At 36.3% G+C, this 23,304-nt stretch overlaps 2 protein-coding genes across 2 annotated transcripts in view; both read right to left on the bottom strand.

Annotated features, from left to right (window-relative positions):
- LOC129741779 (protein spire-like) overlaps positions 1-23,304 on the bottom strand; it is a 432,182-nt gene that overhangs the window by 34,074 nt on the left and 374,804 nt on the right. The gene's annotated exons all lie outside the window — the stretch shown is intronic.
- Positions 21,596-23,093, bottom strand: LOC129744613 (DNA-directed RNA polymerase II subunit RPB1-like). The gene has a single exon (XM_055737231.1). The coding sequence runs from the start codon at positions 23,059-23,061 to the stop codon at positions 21,691-21,693; it is 1,371 nt and encodes a 456-aa protein (XP_055593206.1). The 5' UTR covers positions 23,062-23,093; the 3' UTR covers positions 21,596-21,690.

The raw sequence follows: 23,304 nt of genomic DNA, 5'->3' as shown, positions 1-23,304 counted from the left end.
TAGCTACGTTTAAGGCGTAAAATAACAAAGCGCCTTACAGCACAACCATAAAAAAAAACAAGATAAGGGATCATTGGAATTCTCTCACCCAGATCGCGCTTCTGTAAGTTATCGCCAGTGAAAACTCCACCCGTTCTTCCAGCTATGATGACGATAATATGCACTTCCACTTCACGCATATTTCCAGAACTCCTATGCCTCCGTTCTGCACTCAGCATAGCAGGCTGCGTAAACCTACTCTGCCTACATCTGATCACTGCTCGAAACAGAGATGCTTTTCCAGCAGCTGGTGTTACTTGAAGTCAACTCTTTTTTTGCAGCTACCCGTTTGCAGTTTTTTCTTAACAATTTCTTATAAAGCAACTAATCAAGAAAAAAAAATTAAAAAAATATAGTTGAATCTTGGGCACTCGGGAATTCCCGAATCTCAGGAAACGCAAAAAAAATCCAAGAATTTCCAAAGCCAATAAAAAGTGCAAAATTACTTAAATTTAAAAGGCTAAAAATTGGAAGATTGGATCAGATTGAGCAAGAAAAATAATAGTTCAACCTTGATATATGGTCACTGTCACTGAAAACTGCAACCTTTTAAATAAATCACCTGTAATTAACAAAAGCTCTGATTTTAAATAGTTTTCCTTGAAAGTTAACGAAGATTCATTTTTTATTACAGCAAATGTCCTGTAAAAAAGTTGTACACAAAAAAATATCTGTCACGTAATCATGTTTTAGACCTGTAAAATTACGGTAAATGTCCTGCTCCTTTTTGTTACAGGACATTTGCGTAATTTTACAGGAAATAATTTTTGCTGTGTTGGGTTTTATAATTGCTAATTAGTTTTCTAAGCATTAAAAAGGTTTGAAATGTTTTGCAAAAATACTACCTAAAAATTAAAAAAATACCGTATGGATGAGGTTTCGTATGCAGTAGAATGTTAAAATCTTCATTTCCATTTTTCCTGGGATTCCCGGAAAAATGATCGTCAGATCGGGAAATAGACACTTTACTGGACACAGAATATATTGCACTAATTTTTTACATGATTACACCCAAAATTCAGACTGTGCTCTAATTATGAGATCTTATAATGTCAACGCCATTGGCATAAAATGCGGCTGTGCTTCGATTTGAGACCACCGACATTAACCTCCAAGCGCAACCACTTTGCGTATGACTGAGTCACAGGCATTAGAAAAACTGCAGGGGAAAAAACACTTCTTTTTTTCAAACCACCAGAAAACTACCACAGCCGGCTGTGCGTGTGTAAATATGTAAGCAGGCAGTAGGAACGCAAGAAGAGTTTCTCGTTTCCAATTCCCTTTGTCCTCATAAGACACAACTGGCAAACCACCTCCCAAACGCCAGAAAGCCAGAATAACCCTCGTTTAACAAATGGTTCAGGTAGTACAATGATAAAGATGTCAGACTGGCAAGATGAAAGCAAAAGTTTTTGTGAGTTCGATTCTCACTATCCGACGGCTTTTTTTCGTGTTTCTGGGATGAACTATCTAATAGGATGACAAACACATAAAACGATTTTCATGTTCGCTTGAATGTAGGAGTCATGCATTATTTTGGGAGCTCGAGTCTTTACCCCAGTAGTGCTTTTCCTTGTGTTATACATATTTCAGCCAATTTTTGGCATAAATTTAATTACATTTTATGAACTTCAAATGACTATAACTCCTATTATTATTGTTTTTTTTTCGCAAATTTTACTACATAACTATTTTCATTATCAAAATGCAAGTATTTTTCCATAATAATAAGTTTTTTAAAGTTTGTAGATTTCGAAAAACGTATAATGTATACCTATTAAATAAATAAAAACATATGTGCAACATATAGCTTCTAATTTAAGCTTTCTCAGGCACTAAGTGATTTTTTTCGAGCACTTAATAACTGACTTACAGCCTTTTTCACAAGGCATGTTTAAAAGAAAACGACTTTGAATAACTTTAAAGTTAATTATTGAAGCTGAAGATTGTCTGAAAATCATATTTGAGTCACGTTCCAAGCTTTCCAAAACTATAAATTTTGTTTAAAAATCGGTTGACAAACAAGAGAGTTTTAGCGGAAAAATTGTTGGGAGTCATTTGACCCCCGGCGATATAAAAAGGTATATAAAAAGTGTCGGTAAGTATAGTGTTCGGCCTACCCCTTTTCTGATATCTGATACCTGAGGGTCCCTAGTCCCCCAAACCTGACTCTCTTGGATTAATTAGATAAAAAATATGTGTCTAGAATAAACAAATAAAGGACACATTTTTTTATTCCATCTAAAATCGTTTCCAATAGTATATGCGTTGAATGTGTATAACAGAGGACCGTGCCACTTACGATAGACTTAAGAATCATCTAAAGCTCGTTGTGTTGGTTTTAGGTGGTTTTTTTTACAAACCAATGGTGGAATTAATTTTTAATTCCCAAGGGAGTTTTTTGCCACTTTACCTGAATATTAATTGATAAATCATAAGTATGTGCTGTTAGAGAAAACCCATTTTCATATTTAGATTTGACGCCTCACAAATATCAGACTCTTATTTTTGAGTTTTCGTAAAGTTTTTAATAATTTCCAATAATTTCCATGAATTAGATCCTAGAAGCTATGACAGTACTCATTCCGTTCGAAAGATACTAAAATGAGTAGCTAAACTGAAAGCATTAACAATGTCACCTGTATGCGTATTTTCGCGAAGCTTTCGGCACCACGCGTCCCATTTACGACACACCAAAATCACAATCACTTAATTGTACGCTTAAACCTACAACAACAGTAGGTATGCTTTACTTTTCTACTGCGAATGTACAGTTACATTAGCACATTCATGGCAATTAAAAGTATGAATAGCACCGCATTCACCAGATTGTTGAATATAAAGTTGAATAAACAAATGAGCAGATATACCTCGATCCGAAGGCGCTATAATGCCGAGTTCCTCAATTCGTCGTGAGATTGTACGCAAAAAAGTGCACTAGTACAATTGAACCCCGACCCGGCACCAAAATTCGAGTGTGAATTTTATACTTTATGATCCGCAGGTATGACTTTGTACCAATAATGCAATGCGGGTAGGTCTAGTTTCAAGTAGAGTTCTTATTCTGTTTTTATTTTTTTTTTGCCGCCTTCCCAACCAAACGAATGGGCTATCGCCTGGCTTTGTTTGTTATTGTCTAAAGCTAGCGGCAGTTTATACGAAAGACGACGAGCGACGGAAGCGCCATTCGACGCCGATGGCCGCAAGGTCATCGGAAACGGTACCAGCCAGAATGGCACTCCTACCCTTTTCCTCAATGAGCCCATTCAAGTTGGGGTAATGTACGCGGATGTGGACGGGAATCTTGGGGCGAACAATGGTCGTTTGCTTTATTTAGCGTGCCGCCGACTTTCGAAGTGCGCCATCGACTGTTGTCGTCCTATAGATAGATGGTTTTCCATGGAGGAAAAATTCGCACCTGAACCTGAAACTCTTTAAACAACATGTTCAGCGAGGCGTGCAACTCCAATATGTCAGCAGCAGAACATTCCGAATCTGGGCGATGGGCCATGAACTAGCTCTACAGCCGAATGGGAGGCGTTCGCCTTTTCGTTTCCCTTGTCTATCTATTTTGGCCACTTTTTGTAGGTCCCCCCATTTCTGGGTTTCTACTCATATCTTTTTATACCTACTGCTAGATGCAAATAGCCCCTAGACATGTTTGTTCGCTTCAGCACTTTCGGGGATAAGGTTACCGGCTTGCTTGCTTGCACGTGCTACCGTCGTTCTTGGGTTTGGGGATTTGGGCATTCATGCGTTACCTTACACCCGCGCAACCTTTTGACATTTTCTCATGGACTCGAAAACGGTTGCCAAAACGTGAGCCGTTCCAAACATTTTGCCCCAACTTACTAAGCGCTGTGGAGCGCCTAATGACCCATTATCGATAAATATGTCTGTCGGCCTGGTTTAAACCACTTTGTTTTAAATACTTGGTAAGGTTTAAGCGAATTTGTTTACAATGTCAATTAAGGTGGTGTCCAAACACAGAAAATGTCGCACCAGGCAGAACCGACATATATCAAACCCCTTAGATTTTGACATTAGATACTTTATGCTTATAACGTTTTCAGTCCATTACGTCAATTTATTATTTTTAGGGGGAAGTGTTCTTAAAAGTGCATTCAGCCGATTGACGAAATGGCTGATAAACCAACATATCTAATTCTTCCAGTTTGAGGGATATATGCTTTGATCACATGACATGAACAAACTTGATTGGAAATAATACAAAGTTTGAACAATTTAAAAATTCAAGTAAGTTTGCAAGGTTTTGATGCAATATACTGAACTTTAAAATCATGTGTACCGATTCTTGCGAAGCAGGAAGGATTGGGTTGATGATTAATACGTCCAAGCCGAAGTATATGCTTGCCTTGGGATCCGAAGCTACTTGTCCAGTAATAATAAGGTCATGGCGACGAGCTGGAGACATTCGAAGACTTTGTCTATCTCGGCTCACTGGTGACCGCAGACAATTACACCATGATCAGCGGAATTCGTGCGTACTATGGACTCCACAAGCAACAGCGGTCGAGAAGACTTAGCCCTCGTAGTACATAACGCTCATTAGACCGGTTGTCCTCTACTGGCACGGGACATGGATATTGCTCGAGGAGGACCTGCGTACACTTGGAATATTCGAAGGCAGAGTGTTGAGAACCATTTTGGAGTACATTTTGTTTAACTGAAATTCGGTCAAAAATCGATTCAGCAGTATGGAGAGGAAAACAGCTTCGTGAACAAAAAAAAACTGGAAAAAGACCGGATCCGGTGGACAAAACTTTGAACCGGAAAGCAGTTCAGGATGTGACCAAAAACGTGAATCCCCTCTCAGCACTGTCCATCGTATCAATATAAGATTGTTAAGCCAGTGCATTATTTCTCGATTTATAAAGCCTTCGATACGCTAAATCATTAAATTTTGTTGGCTAAAATGTACACATTTGGGATAAAGGGATAAGCTTATGATTTAATTCGAAGCTATCTTGATAACCAAAAACAATTTGTCGTTATCGAAGGAACAGAAAGTGAATCTTAAAACATCTGCGTAGGTCTGCCTCAAGGCAGCAATATAGGGCCGAAATAAAAACGAGAGTTGTATGGGAGGGTCCCTTTTCTTACATGGGAGGGGCTCAGAACTATTACTACACTCAGAATCACAACAACCCAAAAATAAGAACGCCAGCGCATCAAAACAAAGTTCGACTGGCGTTCTTGATTTTGGGCTGCTGTCATAACACTGACCACCCCAAAAAAGTTTCCCTTTATTTTCAGTTAGTTTTTTCTTGTAAGCAAGAAAACGTTTATTCATCGATTATTTTTCAAAAGCATATCTACCCAGAACATTATTCACATCATGCCTCCAGCGAATTTCCGGAAGGAAGATGGAAAACCGAAAGAAGCGGAGGACGATCTGAAACAATTGCAGCAGCAACCTACTGAAAACGGGAGCGTCGGATAGCACTATGCTAGGAAGTCTCAAGGTTTTGAGGACACGTGACGTTCCTAAACGGTACCAATCGCCAGTTTTCGACATGACATGAATTCGGCTGTTCTGCACATCAATTGTAGCCGTGGATACTATCCACTGGATAGTCAACGCTAGTGACGATTGCAGCCTGGTTTTCCGTCCGGGTGCATCCTACAGGTCAGACCCATTGATTTTTAAAGAAAAATGTAAGTTCCGTTCTTAATGACGGCAGAAGAACCCTGTAATTCCCGATCGAATTCATTGAAAATTGCTCCGGTATAAATCAAACTTGGGTTTCTTGAATTACCATTTTCGAAAACTTCTGCCGAGGTCAGCCAATTTAGAAAAAAATATTAGTGAAAATTCAATTAAAAATGAAAAAAAAATATTGTCTTTACTAAAATTTTATAATCCCTTTTGATATTGGGTGCATCAAATGAAAAAATCCCAAAAAAATCCCTGCCGCATGACATGCCCCAAAATTAAGTAGCAAAAATAACGTTTATTCTCAAGTTTGGAAAAACCCTCTCAAACTCATTTTCGTCGGGAGCCAGTTTCATCCGATTTTGCGGCATTTCAACTTGGTTTTGGGTTGTACCGGCCTAGAGTGTAATACCTTACCCTGGTTCAACTACATCTCTGTACCAAATTTCATTCTGATCGGTTAAGCGGTGTGAATTTGTATAAGGTGCATTCAAACAAACAAACCAACAAACATATATAGTCCAACTCATCTTTATATATTAGAAGAAGAAGAAGATAGAAGAAAGATGTCGTGAGAAGTCATTCAGCCCACTTGGTTTCGGAAATCGGCCAAAGATCTTTTCTAGAAACTTTTCTAGAAAAGTATAAATACAATGTTGCGATTTGAAAAAAAAAGTTTTAGTGGGTGTTCTAAAACTTATGCTCGGCAGTCTGGATGAACTTTCTTATAACACTGAATTAGTTTCTACATATGTAGTGCACAAAATTTTAAACAATCCTCTATAGATCATTCAAGTAGCAAAATTGAAAATAACTTTCAAATTACAACGAGCCAAACGTCAAGCAATTCTTGCGTCACCTCGGAAAATCAGCTAGTATAGTTCCCAATGAGTAAGCGTTTTCCATTGTCTATTTATGTACCTCTATATTTATAAAGAAAAGTTGCTATGCTTTCATTGAGGGAATCTGGCCCAATCCAACATTGCTTGTCATGCGAGCGTCGATGCTCATCTAATCAATCATGCAAAATCAGAAGCACTTTGCTCGATGACGCGACGTTACATAACCAAAGCCAAGGGACGTGTGAAATTGAACAGACTTTCGTTTGCAATTAAAATTCGATACGAAAAGGTGTAATCAGTTTAGCGGTAGGAATTAGTAAAGGTATTTTGAGTGTGGTATTTGTACCAATTTTCTCCCGAAAGATGGGAGCGGAAAACCTAAAATTGGCGCTCACGATCGATTGGATATACTATTTAAACAAGGTACCTGATCTCGGTTTTGGCGTCGGTGGCAGCGAGGAGGAAGAGCCGGAAGTCTGCTGCTGACTGCGTGGCGCCGCTTGTGGAAGACGACCCTGCCGGGTAACCAGTGCCGCAATCGTTGTTCCCCGGTTCGAGGGCGCCGGATGATGAGGCTGCTGGGGTGGTTTTCCTGCCACCACCTTACTAGGGCGCCCGGCTCCTGATCCTGCAGCTGCGGTAGCTCGCTTCCGTTCCACTTCCGGTGGACAGTAGGACGAATCGCGGGCTGCATCCACACACGGTGCATCATCCGGGGATCCCGAGCCCTCCATTGCGGCGGGATCTGTTCCGAATTCACTACCACTGGCAACGAACATTGCCCCCTTTTTGTGGGTTTTCACTGCTTAATTATCCATGGTTATGGATTTTTTTTGCGAGGTATTGGGTTCCCTTTTCGGGGGTTGAGTAAAGCACTTAAGCTGGATCACGACACACTTCAATGTTTGTTCTGTAATCCTATGTTCCAATTTTCGGAGGTCTTTTTTACAGTTCAACTATTCCGGATCAAGCGGCAATTTTCACAAGCCTGAAAGCGATTTTCCACCCCGCACCAAAGACACAGAAAGCACGAGGTGAATTAATCCAATTTTGAGAACGCAATTGCTTTCCGTGGCTTTCGGTGGGTAAGCCGTAGATAGGATGATAAGACCACTATACCACACACTGTCGTACTGTTGGGGTTGGGGTGGTTTTAGAACACCGATACCAGACTTTTCCATTAATATCAAGTTACGCATCCGTTTCACTCAAATCCTAAGTAAACTTCCGGTCCCGATAATTCAGACAAAATTTTCCTATCTGCAGTTTGCTATCGACAAGTATGATGTCATCATGTTGTTGTCTGATGCTGAATTTTGTACCCCGACCGGAAAACCATAACCATAAAAAATGAAGGGGAGGCTAAATGAATTTGGTTCCGAGAGCAGACAGGCACTTCTTCAGGCATGAATGATTCAAAACTGATTGATTTTATTTTGTTTCAGTACGAGATAAAAAAAATTGGGCTGTGGCACAGTATTGATTTCTATACCCTTTGCGATAAAAACGGGTCTATACGATGGAGAGTTTTACGAATCTGGTAGCCTTTTAGAGAAACTGTAAATTTTATCTAATCACAAATTCAAACAAAAACGTCAATAATGAGTACCAATATGGTAAAAACTTCAAACAACATATATTTCTCACTGCAGAAATCAAATATAAATATTGTTACCTATGTAATTATTATTTAAAGTTCTAGCGTGACGTATCGAGAAGTTTAATTTCAAATTTACTTTCAAATTGAGCACTTACATTTCCAAACTCATAGATAAAGATATATTTTTCTGGAAAAAAACCAGAAAAAAAATTTATTATCTCTTGAATCTCAAGAGGTCAAAGTCAACAAATTCGATATCAAAATTGAGCTATCGAATGTGAAATTCATCAATTGAAATATTTAACACGAGTTAAGTTGCGCAAAAACAAAAATTTTATAAAAATACGATTCTCAAATATTAAAATTTTGTGAAATTATTTTATCGGCTATATCGGTGAAATTTATATTCTTCGAGAAAGAATATTTAAGAATTGAAAGATTATAGACGGATAGAAGATTAGAATAAGATGAAAGATGTTGAAATTGAGCGGAAGGGTAATTTTAATTTGAAAACTGTGATCACATTTCATCGATTTGTTCCTCACGGGCCTACTACCTTGCAGTGGTTGATACAGATAGAATTGTAGCAACCACCACACAATAGTAGGCCTAGCGTGGTTCGTCCAGGCGGCGGCAACGCTATTAAAACCGTATGGAGCACATCTCTCAGATTTCCCCTTTTTTCCCCTCGTTTTGACAGATTTAAGCTTTTTTCCTCAGATTTAAGCTTTCGTCTCCTATGCTCTCAAGGCAAAAAAAGCTTAAATCTGAGGAAAAAAAGCTTAAAAACGAGATTCACGAGCAAATATTTAAAAGATGTTGGTCACACGATACATAGACAAATCGTGTAACGTTGCAGGGATCTGGGTTCGTCCCACAAGTGGAAACTTGCAGTACGAACGAACGTAGAATACAAACAATTCACACACACTCATACATTATGTTTCTGGTGCTTTTTTTTGGCGGATGATGCTACTATTTAGCCGTATAATGCAACAACGAAAGTAATCGATCAGGAATGGTATATGAAAAAAAATCGCCTCGACTAGGAATCGAACTCGAGTCTTCTGATAACCTCCCCGACACCTTTCCAATAGGCTAAATCGTCAGATGTAAACTAGTCAAGCTGTAGCTCTATAATTCAGTTGACTTCATCGAGCTGAATTCGCTGCCAGATTCTACGGCAGAAAACGCTCATCGTGCCCCGATCAATGATGCCCTGTTCGCCTCGAGTTAACAATTTTAAGTAAAAACGCGTTCTTAAATTGATTTGAGTGGAAAATCAACAAAATAATGATGGTGAATATTGACGAATCATGTGTACATCATGTTGCAGTGCGCACGTTATAGATCAAGATGAATTAACGATCATAAGAGCTTATTTTCCGGTGCGCTAAAATTACAATATTTTCGTCACTTGAGAACCACGTTGGTTTTTATTAATATATCTGTAAAGTGTAAAAGAAGAGTGTTTATTTTTGCCGAAAAATTAATACAATAGGAAGTACGAATCTGTTCCTCATGAAAATTTATTTAAGAAAATACGTTATTGTGTAGAAAAAAAGAGGTGCTTCCTACGCCACGGGTGCTCGTTATGCCCTTAACTCCCCTATTGACAAAAAATTTTTTTTTCATAAATTTAATTTTATTTGGAAAACAACACATAACTCAAAAAATCAAACGAATTATGTTCGATTTGAAAAAAAATCCGACAATTGGGAAGGTCAAGATAGCTGTCAGGGCAGATTCCCATTATAGAATTTAATAAAAAATCAAATTTTGTGACGTGAATACACTAATTAGCGCTGTTGTAACTCATCTGAATTTCAACCGATGTCTATGAAATGAAGTGTTTAACTTTCAGAATTGTCTTGTCATTTTCAAATAAAATCATTATTCATTTTGTAGAAAATGTCAAAATTTACTTGTTAAATAAAAAAAATCCTTTTTTGTGACGTGAATTCTCTCATTTGCGACTGGTTTTCATCGCTTTTTAAAACAAATACATTGAGCATAAACAAATTCTTTATTCTACACAATAAAGCAATATTTGTTGCCAAAGCTGTTGAATGAATTTCAAATAACACTAGGCTACCCAATTTTTCTGGGATGCAACGATTTCATGAGCCGATTTTGACAAATTTACTGGTTATTTTAGAACTTGCTCAAAACTTTTCAAGTTTATAACTAGAGAAAAAAAATTAAAAAAAGCTTTTACAGCTTAAAATCTGAAGCTCGAAGTTATCTGGACTTATTATTATTGGAACAACGTGTATTTTGAACATAAAACTCTTAAAAAAATTTAGACCCCCCAATGTTCCCCTCCATTTTATCTCTTTTGCTATAAGTTTTTGCCAAAATTCCGTACTCAAGAAGTCTCCAATGTTATTCTTTACCTTTGGGAACATCCATAAATGACGTAGCATTTGTGGGGGAGGGGGGGAGTTTGACTTTGTGTGACGATGTTTGACGAGAACGGGGGTAGGGGTTCAAGTAAAGCTACGTAACTTTAATTAAACATCAAAAAAAAAAAATCAAAATTTTGCAAAATTATGCCTAATTCAACCCAGTCTGAACATGTAGCTTTTGACTCCTACTGCTCGACTGTTTTCAAGCGTATCAAGGAGCGTACATGCAAGAAATGCAATTTATATTTTGCTTCAAATGTTCCCCAAAAGCAGCATAGCAAAATCCACTAGGCCCCAGCCTCGGATAGAAAGATTCATCCAAAGCTAATTGTAGGCAAAAGAGGACACGAAGTGCTGGTCATCACTCCGGAGGACGATAGAGAGTGGGTGGAGGCAGCTGACATCGCAGATGCAAATATTCCAGCCGAACAGACGATGGAAGAAAGCTGCCCAACGATTTCATTGGAATCCATAATTGAGATAATTTGGACCGACGCAACTGATTGAATACTTACTAGCTATCCTGTTTGTTGAAAGGTAGCTTGATTTTTTTTGACTGATTGATATGCTTTTTTAAACTTCCATTTATAACTTCTTTTTTTTTGTTTTATTCTTGCTGATAATTAAAGTAAAAATTTAAAACCGATTTTTAAAAATGGGGGGGGGGGGGGGGGATTTCTTAAAGCTACGTTATTATTAAGGGGGGGGGGGTATATGACTTTGTGACGAAATGCTACGAGGGGGGAGGGCGTATAAAAACCCACAAAAAAAGCTACGTCATTTATGGATGTTCCCTTTTTAGTATTTCGAAAATATAAATTATTTACACAAATGGCAAAATTGTAATATTCATAAACCGCTAATAGATGCCTAAATCTTATAAACTCTCGGATTTAATATGGATGGGTGTGTCATGAGGATGACACTTCCCTTCAAATTACAAATCACATCATAGTCGATGATTCACAAAGTCAACACTAGAGAAAAAAAAAAGAACGAAAGTAGGTAATCAGTAAAAACAGAATTTAGAACCTCATAGAAAAATAAACGAATAACGTGTTCTAAAAATTAGAAATGTCTACAAGTTAAATAATTCCAAAAAAAATTCAAAGGCTTTCTGTAAACCATTCTTTATCGGTAAAAGGGGAAAATTTAAAAAGGAACCCTTAAACGAATCTGTATCCTTATAGCGATGAATCACCCCGATTCCAGACGATCCGGACGATTAGGAATCGCATTAAAATAACAACATTGGCTGGCTGGCAAGCCTTTTCCCCAAACCACTCACAGAAGCATGAGCAAACTTGCCGGAGCAAAATTCTTCCGCCTCGACCCTTTTTATTTGCATCTTATAATAACATGGTGGATGTTATCAACATGGAAAACCGTAAGGATGGATGTATGATTTGCTTGTATAGTATTATCCTTAAAATAAACACACCCACACTAGCTCAATCAGCAAGCGGTAGCACAATTTTCCGTGCGTCAACAAAGCGGCGCCCACATTGCATTGCAACTTTTTCAGCGCCAGCAGAAATGGAGAAAAACAGAAATGAAAAGAAAAAACGCGTGGTATTTGGCATCGAATGAGGTGGGAAGGAAACGTAAACAGGAAGCAGGATGAACGAATGAATAACACACTGCATCCACCACCCCTTTTCGATTGGGACTTTTCCGTCCATACTTCTTCCGTTTTCTTGAGACTTGCACCAATAGCACTTTGAAGGGTGACATGTTGCTCTAAGGATTTAATTTTGATTTTTATCATGTTTTTTTGCAAAGACTTATGGTAAAAATCTCGATAGTGTCATTTATAAACAATTTTCAAATTGGGTTTTATCTAAGGATGTCAACACGGTGATAAAATCTGTGTTCTGGCAACCCTATCGATTAAATTGGCCTCCCCATCACATTGCAACACACAGCGAGCAGCAGCGCAAGGAAACGGGGAGAAGCATTGAGAAAATCGATTCCTAAGGTCGCTTTATTTCCTCCCACGACGACGACACGATGCCAATAATGGGGCTTAGCCTTCCGCAGAAACCAGACAAAACATATTGTGAAGGATTAGTAGACTTAGCGACGAGGATGTCCTTGCTCTTGATGATGGCTGTCGAGGGACGTTTACTTAGGATTGAGGTCGAGTTTTCCGGTTTTTATTCACTACTGCACTCCGTTATCTGTCAGCTGGTGCTGATTTTTCACTCCACAGCTACGTTAGCTAATTTTCGGGAAGCTGTAGCTTCCTTAATCATTAAACTTATTTTCCCATCCCTTTTAAAATTGATCCAATTTTCTCCATCAGCTCATATTTTTCACCTCTTTGTTAGTATCGATACTCGATAGTAAACATGGAAGATTTTTGTTTCAACCCTTTCGTTGGTCAGCAGCACACCCCAATCAAATTGCCTTGATTGAGTTAAAAGGGGGTAGTTTTTCCACTTCTTTCCTTCCGAAACACCAAACGCCACGTGAAAAGTTTAAAAACCGTACCCGAGCGAAGTTCTCTGAAGACTGAAAACGGAACGGAGCTCGTCTTTGTCGTCGGGGAGTCGGTTTTCCAGAGTTGTGCGTTCGCGTTCAGTTAAGGTTGAGAAAAATGGTCCCCCTTTGAGTATTTACTCAAACACACAACACAAGTTAAGGTCGGAGTCGTCGCAGAACTCACTTTCAGTTTGAAGAAGTAGCGCCACTCTCTCGAGCGATGAAATGTTCAGAGACTGAGAACGCAATCATATGATCTGTGGTCGTGGGGTGGGTTTGTTTTTCTCCCATCCCAACGTTCCGTCTCCGTTCGCTGACTGACTAGATGGGTGGTGATTTCGTGAGCAAAAACACAACACAAACAAAACGTCATACAATTTCTGACTGGGGCAGAAAACTCTCGTGCGAGAGTTTTGGCTATGGGAGGAAAATAAACAAACAACAAGACCCATTGCATACGCCTATTTCGTTTATGTTGAGATTGGGAGCCGAGATTTAAGATTGTATTGAAAATTAAGGAATGGAGCCTCGCTGAAATTTAAGGGGTGTGCAAAATCAAACTTGAAACTGGTGTTTATTCGATAATTTTTTTTTTAAATTCTTTGTTACAATGATAAATTCTGTATCCTTATTGTAAAATACTTTTTCGAAAATATTTGAAATAAGGTTTATTTAGAAAAAAAATTCATACAAAGTTGCTTGTCTGTTAGTTTATGTTTTTAGGAAGTAATTTTTTTAAATGAATAAATCTAGTCAAAACCATTAAAAAATTTGTAATTTTCCAAAAAAATGCGTTACTATCATTTTGTCGATCTTAAATCTTAAAATCAACAGTATTGTTGATGTTATGCTAAAGTGAATTGCAAATGATTAATAACAAACTAGCCTTAACAAAGCGTGAGATTCATCATGTTTTGTTCTTCTTATACATATTTTAGTTATCCTACTGTACACTGCGATTCTTCATTATTATTTAATAGAACATTATAGAAGCATTGTTATGATATGAAAATCATAACTTCTACAATTTCTACCGATTGCAATAAAAATGTCTTGAAATTTTTGTATTAAATTGACCATACGAATTCATAAAAATTAAAAAAAAAATCCATAAATCAAATCAAAACGTCGATAAAACTGAAATTTCTTCTAAAAAAATAATTTTTCATTGTTAAGCATTAATTATTCAAATATCACAAGTTCTATAATTCTTACGCAAAAATTAAGTTCAAATGATTGGTTAAAAAAAATTGTACTCCTTCAATGTAAGAAAAAAAGGAGAATTGAAATTGATGTTATGTAGCCTAAGATACTTGGATTAAAGTGGAAATACTTTTACTTTTAGCAATATATTATATTTTGATTTTTTTTTATTTTGCTTCTTAATTTTTTTTAAATTTAATCTTCGGTAAATAAAATCAATACCTGCCGTAAACGAGTGGTATCATCAAAATATTTGGGAATTTCATATTAAAATAACAGTTTTTATATAATTCGTGTCAAGCGTTGTTATTATTTTATTTGTTTCAAAATAATAAAAAATAGAATAAAAATGAGAAAAATTAAATTTCTGAGAAATACATTGCTTTTCCATTGCACTGAAATAATTTTACAGATGAATATTAAAAATACGGACAATAAATCTTCAAAAAAAATGTGTATGGGTTTTTACCGATCAAATATTTTGATTTTGCCTGAAAATGACCCAGAAAAGGCTTTATTTTCCATTTCTGAAAAAATAGAGTTACTGTTTTTTACTTTTAAACGTCTTCGTAACACATAACCCTTTGTTTGTTTTAAAACGACACTTGTTAAATCCCAGTTATCTCGGAAACATGCAGATATTTTTGCTTTTATTCACAAAAAATATTCTAGAGGTTCAAATAAATCAAATTAGACTTTAGAGTAGATTTGGGATAAATTTCTTAAAAACTTCGATTTGGTTCAAAACTTAAGCATAATTTTTTGCAGAATATTAAGAAACGTTTACATGAGTAAATGTAAACTATGATGTATGTATGAAAAATTGAATATTTTGTACTGTGAATATTTTGTACTAAAAATCAATATCATTTTTGTTTCTTCTGTTGAACCGAACCTGCAAATGGTTTTTGTGGCAAAACAGTTATTAGATAATTAACAGGAGTATGTCTTTTGGCATTGAAAACAATGAATTCAGTTAACATCACTGCTGGTGATTCGCAAAACGTTGCAAGACAAGTAGTCATGCAATACCTTGCTAGGCACCCAGCAGTGATGTCAATTGAATTTATTGATTTTCAATGTCAAGAGACATGCCCACTAGACCGCTGCAAGCTTTGTATGAAAATTTCAAATTCTTAAATTTTTTCACCTCCCATAACTTTTTTTGGTTGTTTTTACCGCCAGAAATAGTAATAAACATTTTGGAAGCGGTCCATTCAGCCCTGAATTAGCGCAACGAGTTTTTTTTTTCTTTATTTTAAGAGACTTTCAGCCTTTGGCTGGTTCGTCTCTGGAAGAAGTTTATTCTAGTTTACATATCATCAAACAAATAAGATTCTTTAAGGAAACAAATTAGTTTTTCCTCTTCTACTTCGTCGTTTGAAAGGATATTCCTTATGGACACGCCAATCTGGTACGCCTCTATGGGTCCTTGGAGTTCAGGACATTCGATGAGTATGTGTTCCACTGTTTGCCTTACGTCGCAACGAGTTTTAATTTTGTATGGGAAAACAAAATTTTTCGTTCAAAAATCGCCAGAGGTGTACTGAGAGATGAAAAAAATTCAACTTTGGATGAAAAATATTCCTTGATTCTTGCAGTACTATTCAGGTGAACAAAGCTAAAAACTAACTTATACCCCAGAAAAGTTATTCGATGTTATAAAAAAAATATTTTTCAAAATATTTTTTTTTAAATTTTTGCGCTTTTTTCTGCTCATTTGCAAGCTGTGTATGCGTAGGATGGAAATAAAAAATCTCAAAAAACTGCTTTGCATTGTCAGAGAATTTATTATATTATATAAACTTTGCAAAAACATTTCATGCTATCATTAACAGCTCTAGCAAGCAAAATCCGCAATTTTTAAATAATTTTCAATGGATTCAAATTTTTTATTTTTAAATGGTTATAACTTTTTCCATGATTCTTCGCTGCTTGTCATGTTAGCAAAAAATGAAGCTTAAGAATAATCAAAACCAAAAATCAAAGACCGACTTCATTTCAAGCTTATTTGAATTTTCTGGATGATTTGATGTGCAAAAATTTATTCTTCCACACAAATTTCCATACAAAATTAAAACGCGTTGCGCTAACTCAGGAATCAACCAAATCATCTCAAATTTTACACTGATGCTTGGTGACCCAAAAGGCATCGAAAAAACATATGGGAGCAAAAAGTCATTTTTTGCAGCGGTCTAATGCCCACATTCAACATCTAAAAACTTTTGTGTCTAATAAAATACGAAGTTATGGTCTTCGACAAAGTTGTTCAGCGGAAAATTTCCATTGGAGGATTTATAAATTGGACCAAAAATTATTAGCAGGCTCGTTTCCACAGAAGAAATAAAAATGATGGTGATTTTCCAGTACAAAATATTCAATTTTTTCATAGAAACCTAAAAGTTAAAATTTACTCATGTAAACGTTACTTCATAGTTCTGCAAAAAATCATGAATGAATTTTGAACCAAAACGAAACATTTTAGGCCCCAGGGTTTGAGAAATTCTAAAATTACTCGAGAAATACAAAAAATAGTCGACACTCAGTCTATTAACCTTTGGTATTTTCATATCGATATTGGAATATGAGGAAAATTTGCAGAAACCAAATTTATTCATTTTGTTTATTAATGTAGTTTTTCGAAAATCGATGTAATTGCTATTTTCATTAAAAAAAATGCATTAAAGGGTAACACAAAAACACAAAAAATAATTAAAGCAGCATTTAGAGAAAAAAACTTCCCTAGGCTCCATTTATCGTTTGATTTTTTGTTATGAGGAATTAAACAAAACTGTAATGGATCGCCTTTAAGTGTTCGAATTGCTTATTTTTACCTAACAATTCTTAAGAATTTTTATTGGGTTCCGTTTCCTTACATTAGCACTCAAGTATCAGAATGTGACTTTTTTTTTCTAAACATAAATTTTCTTTTGAATTCCCTAAAATAAAACCCGGCTAGTTAAAAAAAACCAATGAAATTGAAAATCTGTAGTTTGAACTACCATAAATCATGTGCAAAGATTCTGTGTGCAAAATACATAACACAACATTCCTTAATCTTTAACAAGATTTTCAAACCGAAACTAAAAATTTAGAGGGAAGTTCTGGGGAACAGTTTTGTTCTTATTTTTAAATAACGAATTTTAGAAGATTTTGCCGTCCTGAATTCGAATTTTTCGTCAAATTTTTACTATTTTTGGGTTTGGAAACATAATGTTTGAAAATTTTCAATCTTATTTATTTCGAGTAGAATAGATGTTTGATAACTGATGCACTTAAAAATCAAAACTACATGCAAAACTGATTTTGATTCATTTCTTCCATTCTCATCCTCCATTCAAAACCATTTCAATTCAAAATAATCAAAACGAAATCTTTAATAACTTTTGTGTCATAAGTTGAAATTGCTCACGGTCTTAAACAAAGTTGATGGTTGATTACAAATCTTTTGTTTACTAGGCCGGAACAAATTTCAAATTCTTCTTTTGTCACTTGGAGATGGATCATCGCAAGGAGGGGTGTGTACTAAAGAATAATGCAATAAATGGAATAATTTGAATAAATTGCATGAAAGCTTGTATGCAATAAACTTGCATGCTATATGATTGCGCAAAACTCATAATTCAAGTAATTCATTATCGAAAAATTCAATAAAATAAAGTATACAAAAGGTGACAAAACTCCCATCTTCTACCATTTGTTATTGTTTCTTGAAACCTTTCGGATATTTGATACATTTTCTGAAATATCCATAAAATACTTTAAACTTTATTTATGTCTCCTTTTGGGGTTTTTTTTTCGAAAATTTTGGGGGAGGAAGAGGGGGTGACCCTATGACCCTATGACGAGCAGAGATTTTTGACAGACTAAGTATGTTCAAGGAAAATCATAAAAATAATAAAATAAAATTAAAGATTTGAAAAAAAACGGTTAATTAAAAATCAGATACAGCGAAGCAAAGCAAAACTTGAATGTCGAAACGTACATTGGACCTCAATATATTTATACATGGTTGGAGAGATTTTCCTTAACAATACCAAAAATGTATAGAACACTTAAATATAAAAAAGCTGTCGAAAGTTTTTTTTAGACTTTTTTCATTCGGAACTAGTTTCTGATGACCTGGTAGAACATATCGAGCAACAAAATCTATCAATATTTGCGGCCAGGGGATCGCCAACAATCTACAGTTAAAATTTCCCCGAAGCGAATATTTTGTGAACAGTTTTCTGCTTTGGAGGGTTAAAAAATTTGCTCCAAAATTTCAAATAAATTTTAGCCAATTTAAAGAATTAACGATTGGATGTTAAAAACGAGAGCTCATAGAAAAAAACTAATTGCATGTTTTGACTCAGCGCCCCCCTATTCAGTTTTAGTCAGGTCCTAAATTATCCGTATTTCGGAAAATACACCCTTAAATCTTACAAATGATGATCTTGATTATTTTAATCATCTTGATAATTTTATTTTGATTGTGGAACTCATTTACGAGCTGAATCTGAAGCTTGAACCTGAATTCGAAATTTGAACTATCAATCTGTTTCGGAATTTCAATACGTTTTTTAAAATGAACATAAAAAACAGTTTCTGAATTTAGAAATATGAGGCATGAGCTAAGAATTGAAATTAGATTCAGAGCGCTCAGAGAGATGTTTCGGGTTTCAATGATAATTCTTGATTCCAATTAAGTATTTCTAATCTGATCTGCAAATCTAAATAAAAATAAAAATTTCGAATGTTGAATCTATATCGCCATTTTGAAGCTTTGTTATGTTTGGTTTTTGCATAAGAATAAAGTTCATGAATCACGAATCAGAATATGAAACAGAAACTCAGAATGATTTCAACGTTTTTTCAAAACTCGGAAAATATTAACTAATTTAAAAAAAAAATAGTTTAAAAAATCATGATTAAAATTTTAAAGGAAATGTAAAATGTTTAAATTTGAACGACGATTTCATACACAGCTTTTCATTTAATTTTTTAATAATGATTCGAACCGAAAATCAAGTATCACAAACTAGATACATAATCCGAAATATGGAAACAAAGATAAAAATTCGATTTAGATGGTATGGAACTGAAACCTCTCTAATGAGTTAAATTTTATTTTAAATTCAATATTCAGAAATGAATTACTATCAAGTGAGTGAGAAAATTTAAAAAAAAAAGTAGCTGAATTCTGAACCTGGAATTAGTTTTAGAGGTTTTTACATCAGTTCTGAGTCAAGACGGTTACTATCGAATAACCTTACATACTCCATCATCAAAATTTTATTAAGAATAACAAATTTTGAGTTTAGAGTAGAATACATCTTGCTTTTGAAGGGCCCTCATGAGGGGGGTTAACTCCTAAAACCCGTCCCGTTCCTACAGTCACGGTACACATATGTTTAAAACTATGGGGTGATAAGAATTCCAACAACCCTGAGTTAGCGCATCGGGTTTAGAATTTTTTTTTAACATTTAAAATGGACATTCTGAATTCAATGAGATAAGGGCATAACGAGCACCCGAGGCATAGTAAGCACTTCCCTTTGCTACAAAAGTATGCATTTTTTCAAATAAATTTACATGAGGAATAGTTTTGTACTTCCTATTAGTATTAATTTTTCATCAAAAAGGAAATCTCCTTATTATCTTTACAGAAATAATTAAACAAAAACATCTAGGTTCTCAAGTGACGAAAATATAACAATTTTCAAGCACAAGGAAATAAGCATATATGAATCATCTTGATCTATAATGTACGCACTGCAACATGATATACACATTGTTCCTCGATTTTCACCATCATTAATTTCATGATTTTTCACTAAAATCAATTTTAAAACACGATTTTACTTAAATTTGTTGATTCGGGGCGAGCAGTACAATTAATCGGTGCACGTTAAGCGTTTTCTGCCGTAGCATCTAACAGCGAATTCAACTCGATGTAGTCAACTGAATGATACAACTACAGCTTCACCAGTTTCCATCTGACGATTTGGCCTATTAGTAAGATGTCGAAGAGGTAATCAGAAGACTCGAGTTCGATTCCAGTTCGTGGAGATTTATTTTCATTCACCATTCATGATCGATTATTTTGATTGTAGCATTGACTAGCAGCAAAGCACTGAAAACATAATTTATGAGTGTGTGTGAATTGTTTGTATTCTACAGACAGTCATACATTATATTAGTATTGCTTTGTTTAATGGTTCTACGCCTCACCGTTTAGTGTAAAATGAAATGAAAAAAAATCACCTCGAACAGGAATCGAACTCGAGCCTACTGATTACCCCTCCGACATCTAACCAATAGGCCAAATCGTCAGACAAAACAAGTTAAGCTGTGGCTCTATTATTCAGTTGACTCCATCGAGTGAAATTCGTTGCTTGATTCCACGGCAGAAAAAGCTCATCGTGCCCCGATTAATGTTGCTTATAATGCCCCAGGGGGGTTTCTCTTTATGCCTCTACAGTAACTGACTTTCTGTTTTCGGCAAAAAATTTAAAATGCATTTTTATTTAGTTTTTCAAGTATCAGCCAGTTAGAAAGTAGACTGATATATTATAGCTTTTTCTATGGTTAAATAAGCATCTTCTTTAAGGTGGCCATTATGCCCTTATCTCCCCTATATAAAACTTGCAGATTTTGCTTCCTAACTGCCATCGAAACGTATTATAATGCCACCTTACTCTAACATCTATCATGTTTTGTGCGTTCGGGTTAGGTTCGTGGTTTGTCCTTTGATAGACTGAATGAACAGCTTCCAAAATTTAAAGACATTGTAAAATTAACAAAAATGGTGTGAGAACTGTAGAAAACTATCAATTTGATATTTTCTACTCCATGTTTGAAGCGGTCTATTGAACTTGCAATAAACATTTGGAGACTCAGCCAAAATATTTTTTTTTTCAAATTGACAAAAAAATACATGGCTGACATCAAGAAAAAATATTTGGGTTTAAAATTTACAGACATAACTAAATTGTGTGGGGTCAAAAACCGGTTTGGTAAATCTTTTTTTATAATTTCAAAAGTTTTTTTTAATAAAAAATTTATGGCATTTTTTTCTGATAATCCGGCATCCTCGAGCCAAGCTGATGACGTTTTTTTTTTTGTTAAATCTTATTTCATATTATTGGTTGGAGTGTAATCAAAATCAACTTTTTGATCTGATTGCTTTCGTAACCTAAAAAGACCCAAACCAATTCAAATTCAAATGATGCCTGCAAATTTAAGTTGAAAAGGATTAGATTGAATACTCTTAAACTGGCTTTTACTCAAGTACTAGAAACATAAAAAATAAAGACCAACATTTCTTCGAACAGGAAAAAATCAATAATTTACTACGAGATTGTAAAATCGGCATCTACACTATCTATTTCCATAATCAACAAAACACTCAGCTTAGGTTTCACATTCACAATCACTTCTCTTTCGCGGGGAAAACTAATGCACTCCAAATTTTCGCATTCGTCGATAAGCTCGTCTGCGTTCCAGGCTAGCTTTCGTTCTGTGCATCGCTTCATTAGCACGCATTCGTTCGATGTCAGCAATGATCCTGAAGGGGAAATTATTGGTACTCCAAACCTGCAGTGGCTGGAAGTTGGCCGTTGTCGAAGTCGAAGGAATGGCTGTTGGCGTTGAACCCGTTGGGTTTACGGGGGTGGTCCAGTTGGATGTTGTCCAGATTGGGGTAGTTGTGTTCGCAGGGCTCGGTGTAGTTCCGTTCCAGACTTCAGAAGTTTGTGGATTCTCGGGCGTTGTCCAGTTCCAGGAGGGGGTTGTGCCGTTGATTTCGGGTGTTGACCAGTTCCAAGGTGGGGAAGTGCTTGGGAAATTGGGGGTTGACCAATTCGAGGAAGGCGTGGATCCGGTGGGAATGGATTTGGTCCAATTCCAGGAAGGGGTCGTTTCGTTGAAGTTCGGGGTCGTCCAATTCCAAGGCGGGGATGTACCGTTGAATTCAGGTGCTGTCCATGGGAAAGAGGTGCTTGGAAAATCAGGGGTAGTCCAATTCCATGGAGGTGATGTTCCGTTGTTTTCAGGATTGGTCCAATTCCAAGATGGAGTAGATCCCGTAGGAATGGATGTGGTCCAATTCCAGGATGGAGTTGTCTCGTTAAAGTTCGGAGTTGTCCAATTCCAGGAAGGAGAAGTTACATTCCAATCAGGTGTAGACCAGTTCCATGGCGGCGAAGTGCTCGGGAAATCGGGGGTTGACCAATTCCATGGAGGTGACGTTCCGTTATTTTCAGGATTAGTCCAATTCCAATTTGGAGTTGATCCAGTGGGATAAGAGGTGGTCCAGTTCCAGGAAGGTGTTGACTCGTTAAAATTAGGAGTTGTCCAGTTCCAGGAAGGCGTTGTTCCATTAAAATCAGGCGTGGTCCAATTCCATGGCGGAGAAGTGCTCGGGAAGTCCGGCGTTGACCAATTCCATGGAGGCGAAGTTCCATTTGTATCGGGAGTAGTCCAATTCCATACAGGTGTTGTGCTACTGAAGTCAGGAGTTGTCCAATTTGCAGTAGAGTTCACCTCAGGTACAGTCCAATTAACATCAGGAGTTGTCCACGATGGTGTGGTACTATTCAGTTCAGGAACAGTCCAATTCCAGGGAGGTGAAGTTCCATTTGAGGCATCTGTAGTAGTCCAGTTCAAGGATGGAGTTGTCCATGGGTCGGAAGTTCCGTTAGCCTCTGATGTGAGCCAATCTGAGCTGGTTGAGTTCAAATCCGCTGTATTCCAAGAGAGAGCTGACACGGTCGTTAAAAATCCGATTACACATAGGGTAACCACTATTCGAGGTATTAAACCCATCTTAACCGCGCCGAATTATACGAGACACCAACCACTGCAGAACTGTTCTGGTCTAAAAGGTTGTCAATAATTTATAGGTTAATGTTATCACTTTTTTCCGGGAGAGTAAACTGATATGAGGCCACTTATCATTTCCTCCGAGATTGTAAGAGAGCATTTTTTTTCACTTTGTCTTGAAAGATAACGGGGGAAATTTTTGATAATTCATTGATTGTCGATTGTCTCAGCTTCCTGTAACAGTAA

This window comes from Uranotaenia lowii, chromosome 2, assembly GCF_029784155.1.
Source record: "Uranotaenia lowii strain MFRU-FL chromosome 2, ASM2978415v1, whole genome shotgun sequence".
Lineage (NCBI taxonomy): Eukaryota > Metazoa > Arthropoda > Insecta > Diptera > Culicidae > Uranotaenia > Uranotaenia lowii.
The sequence above is the reverse complement of the archived record's forward strand: the minus strand, read 5'-3'. Positions and strand labels throughout refer to the sequence as shown.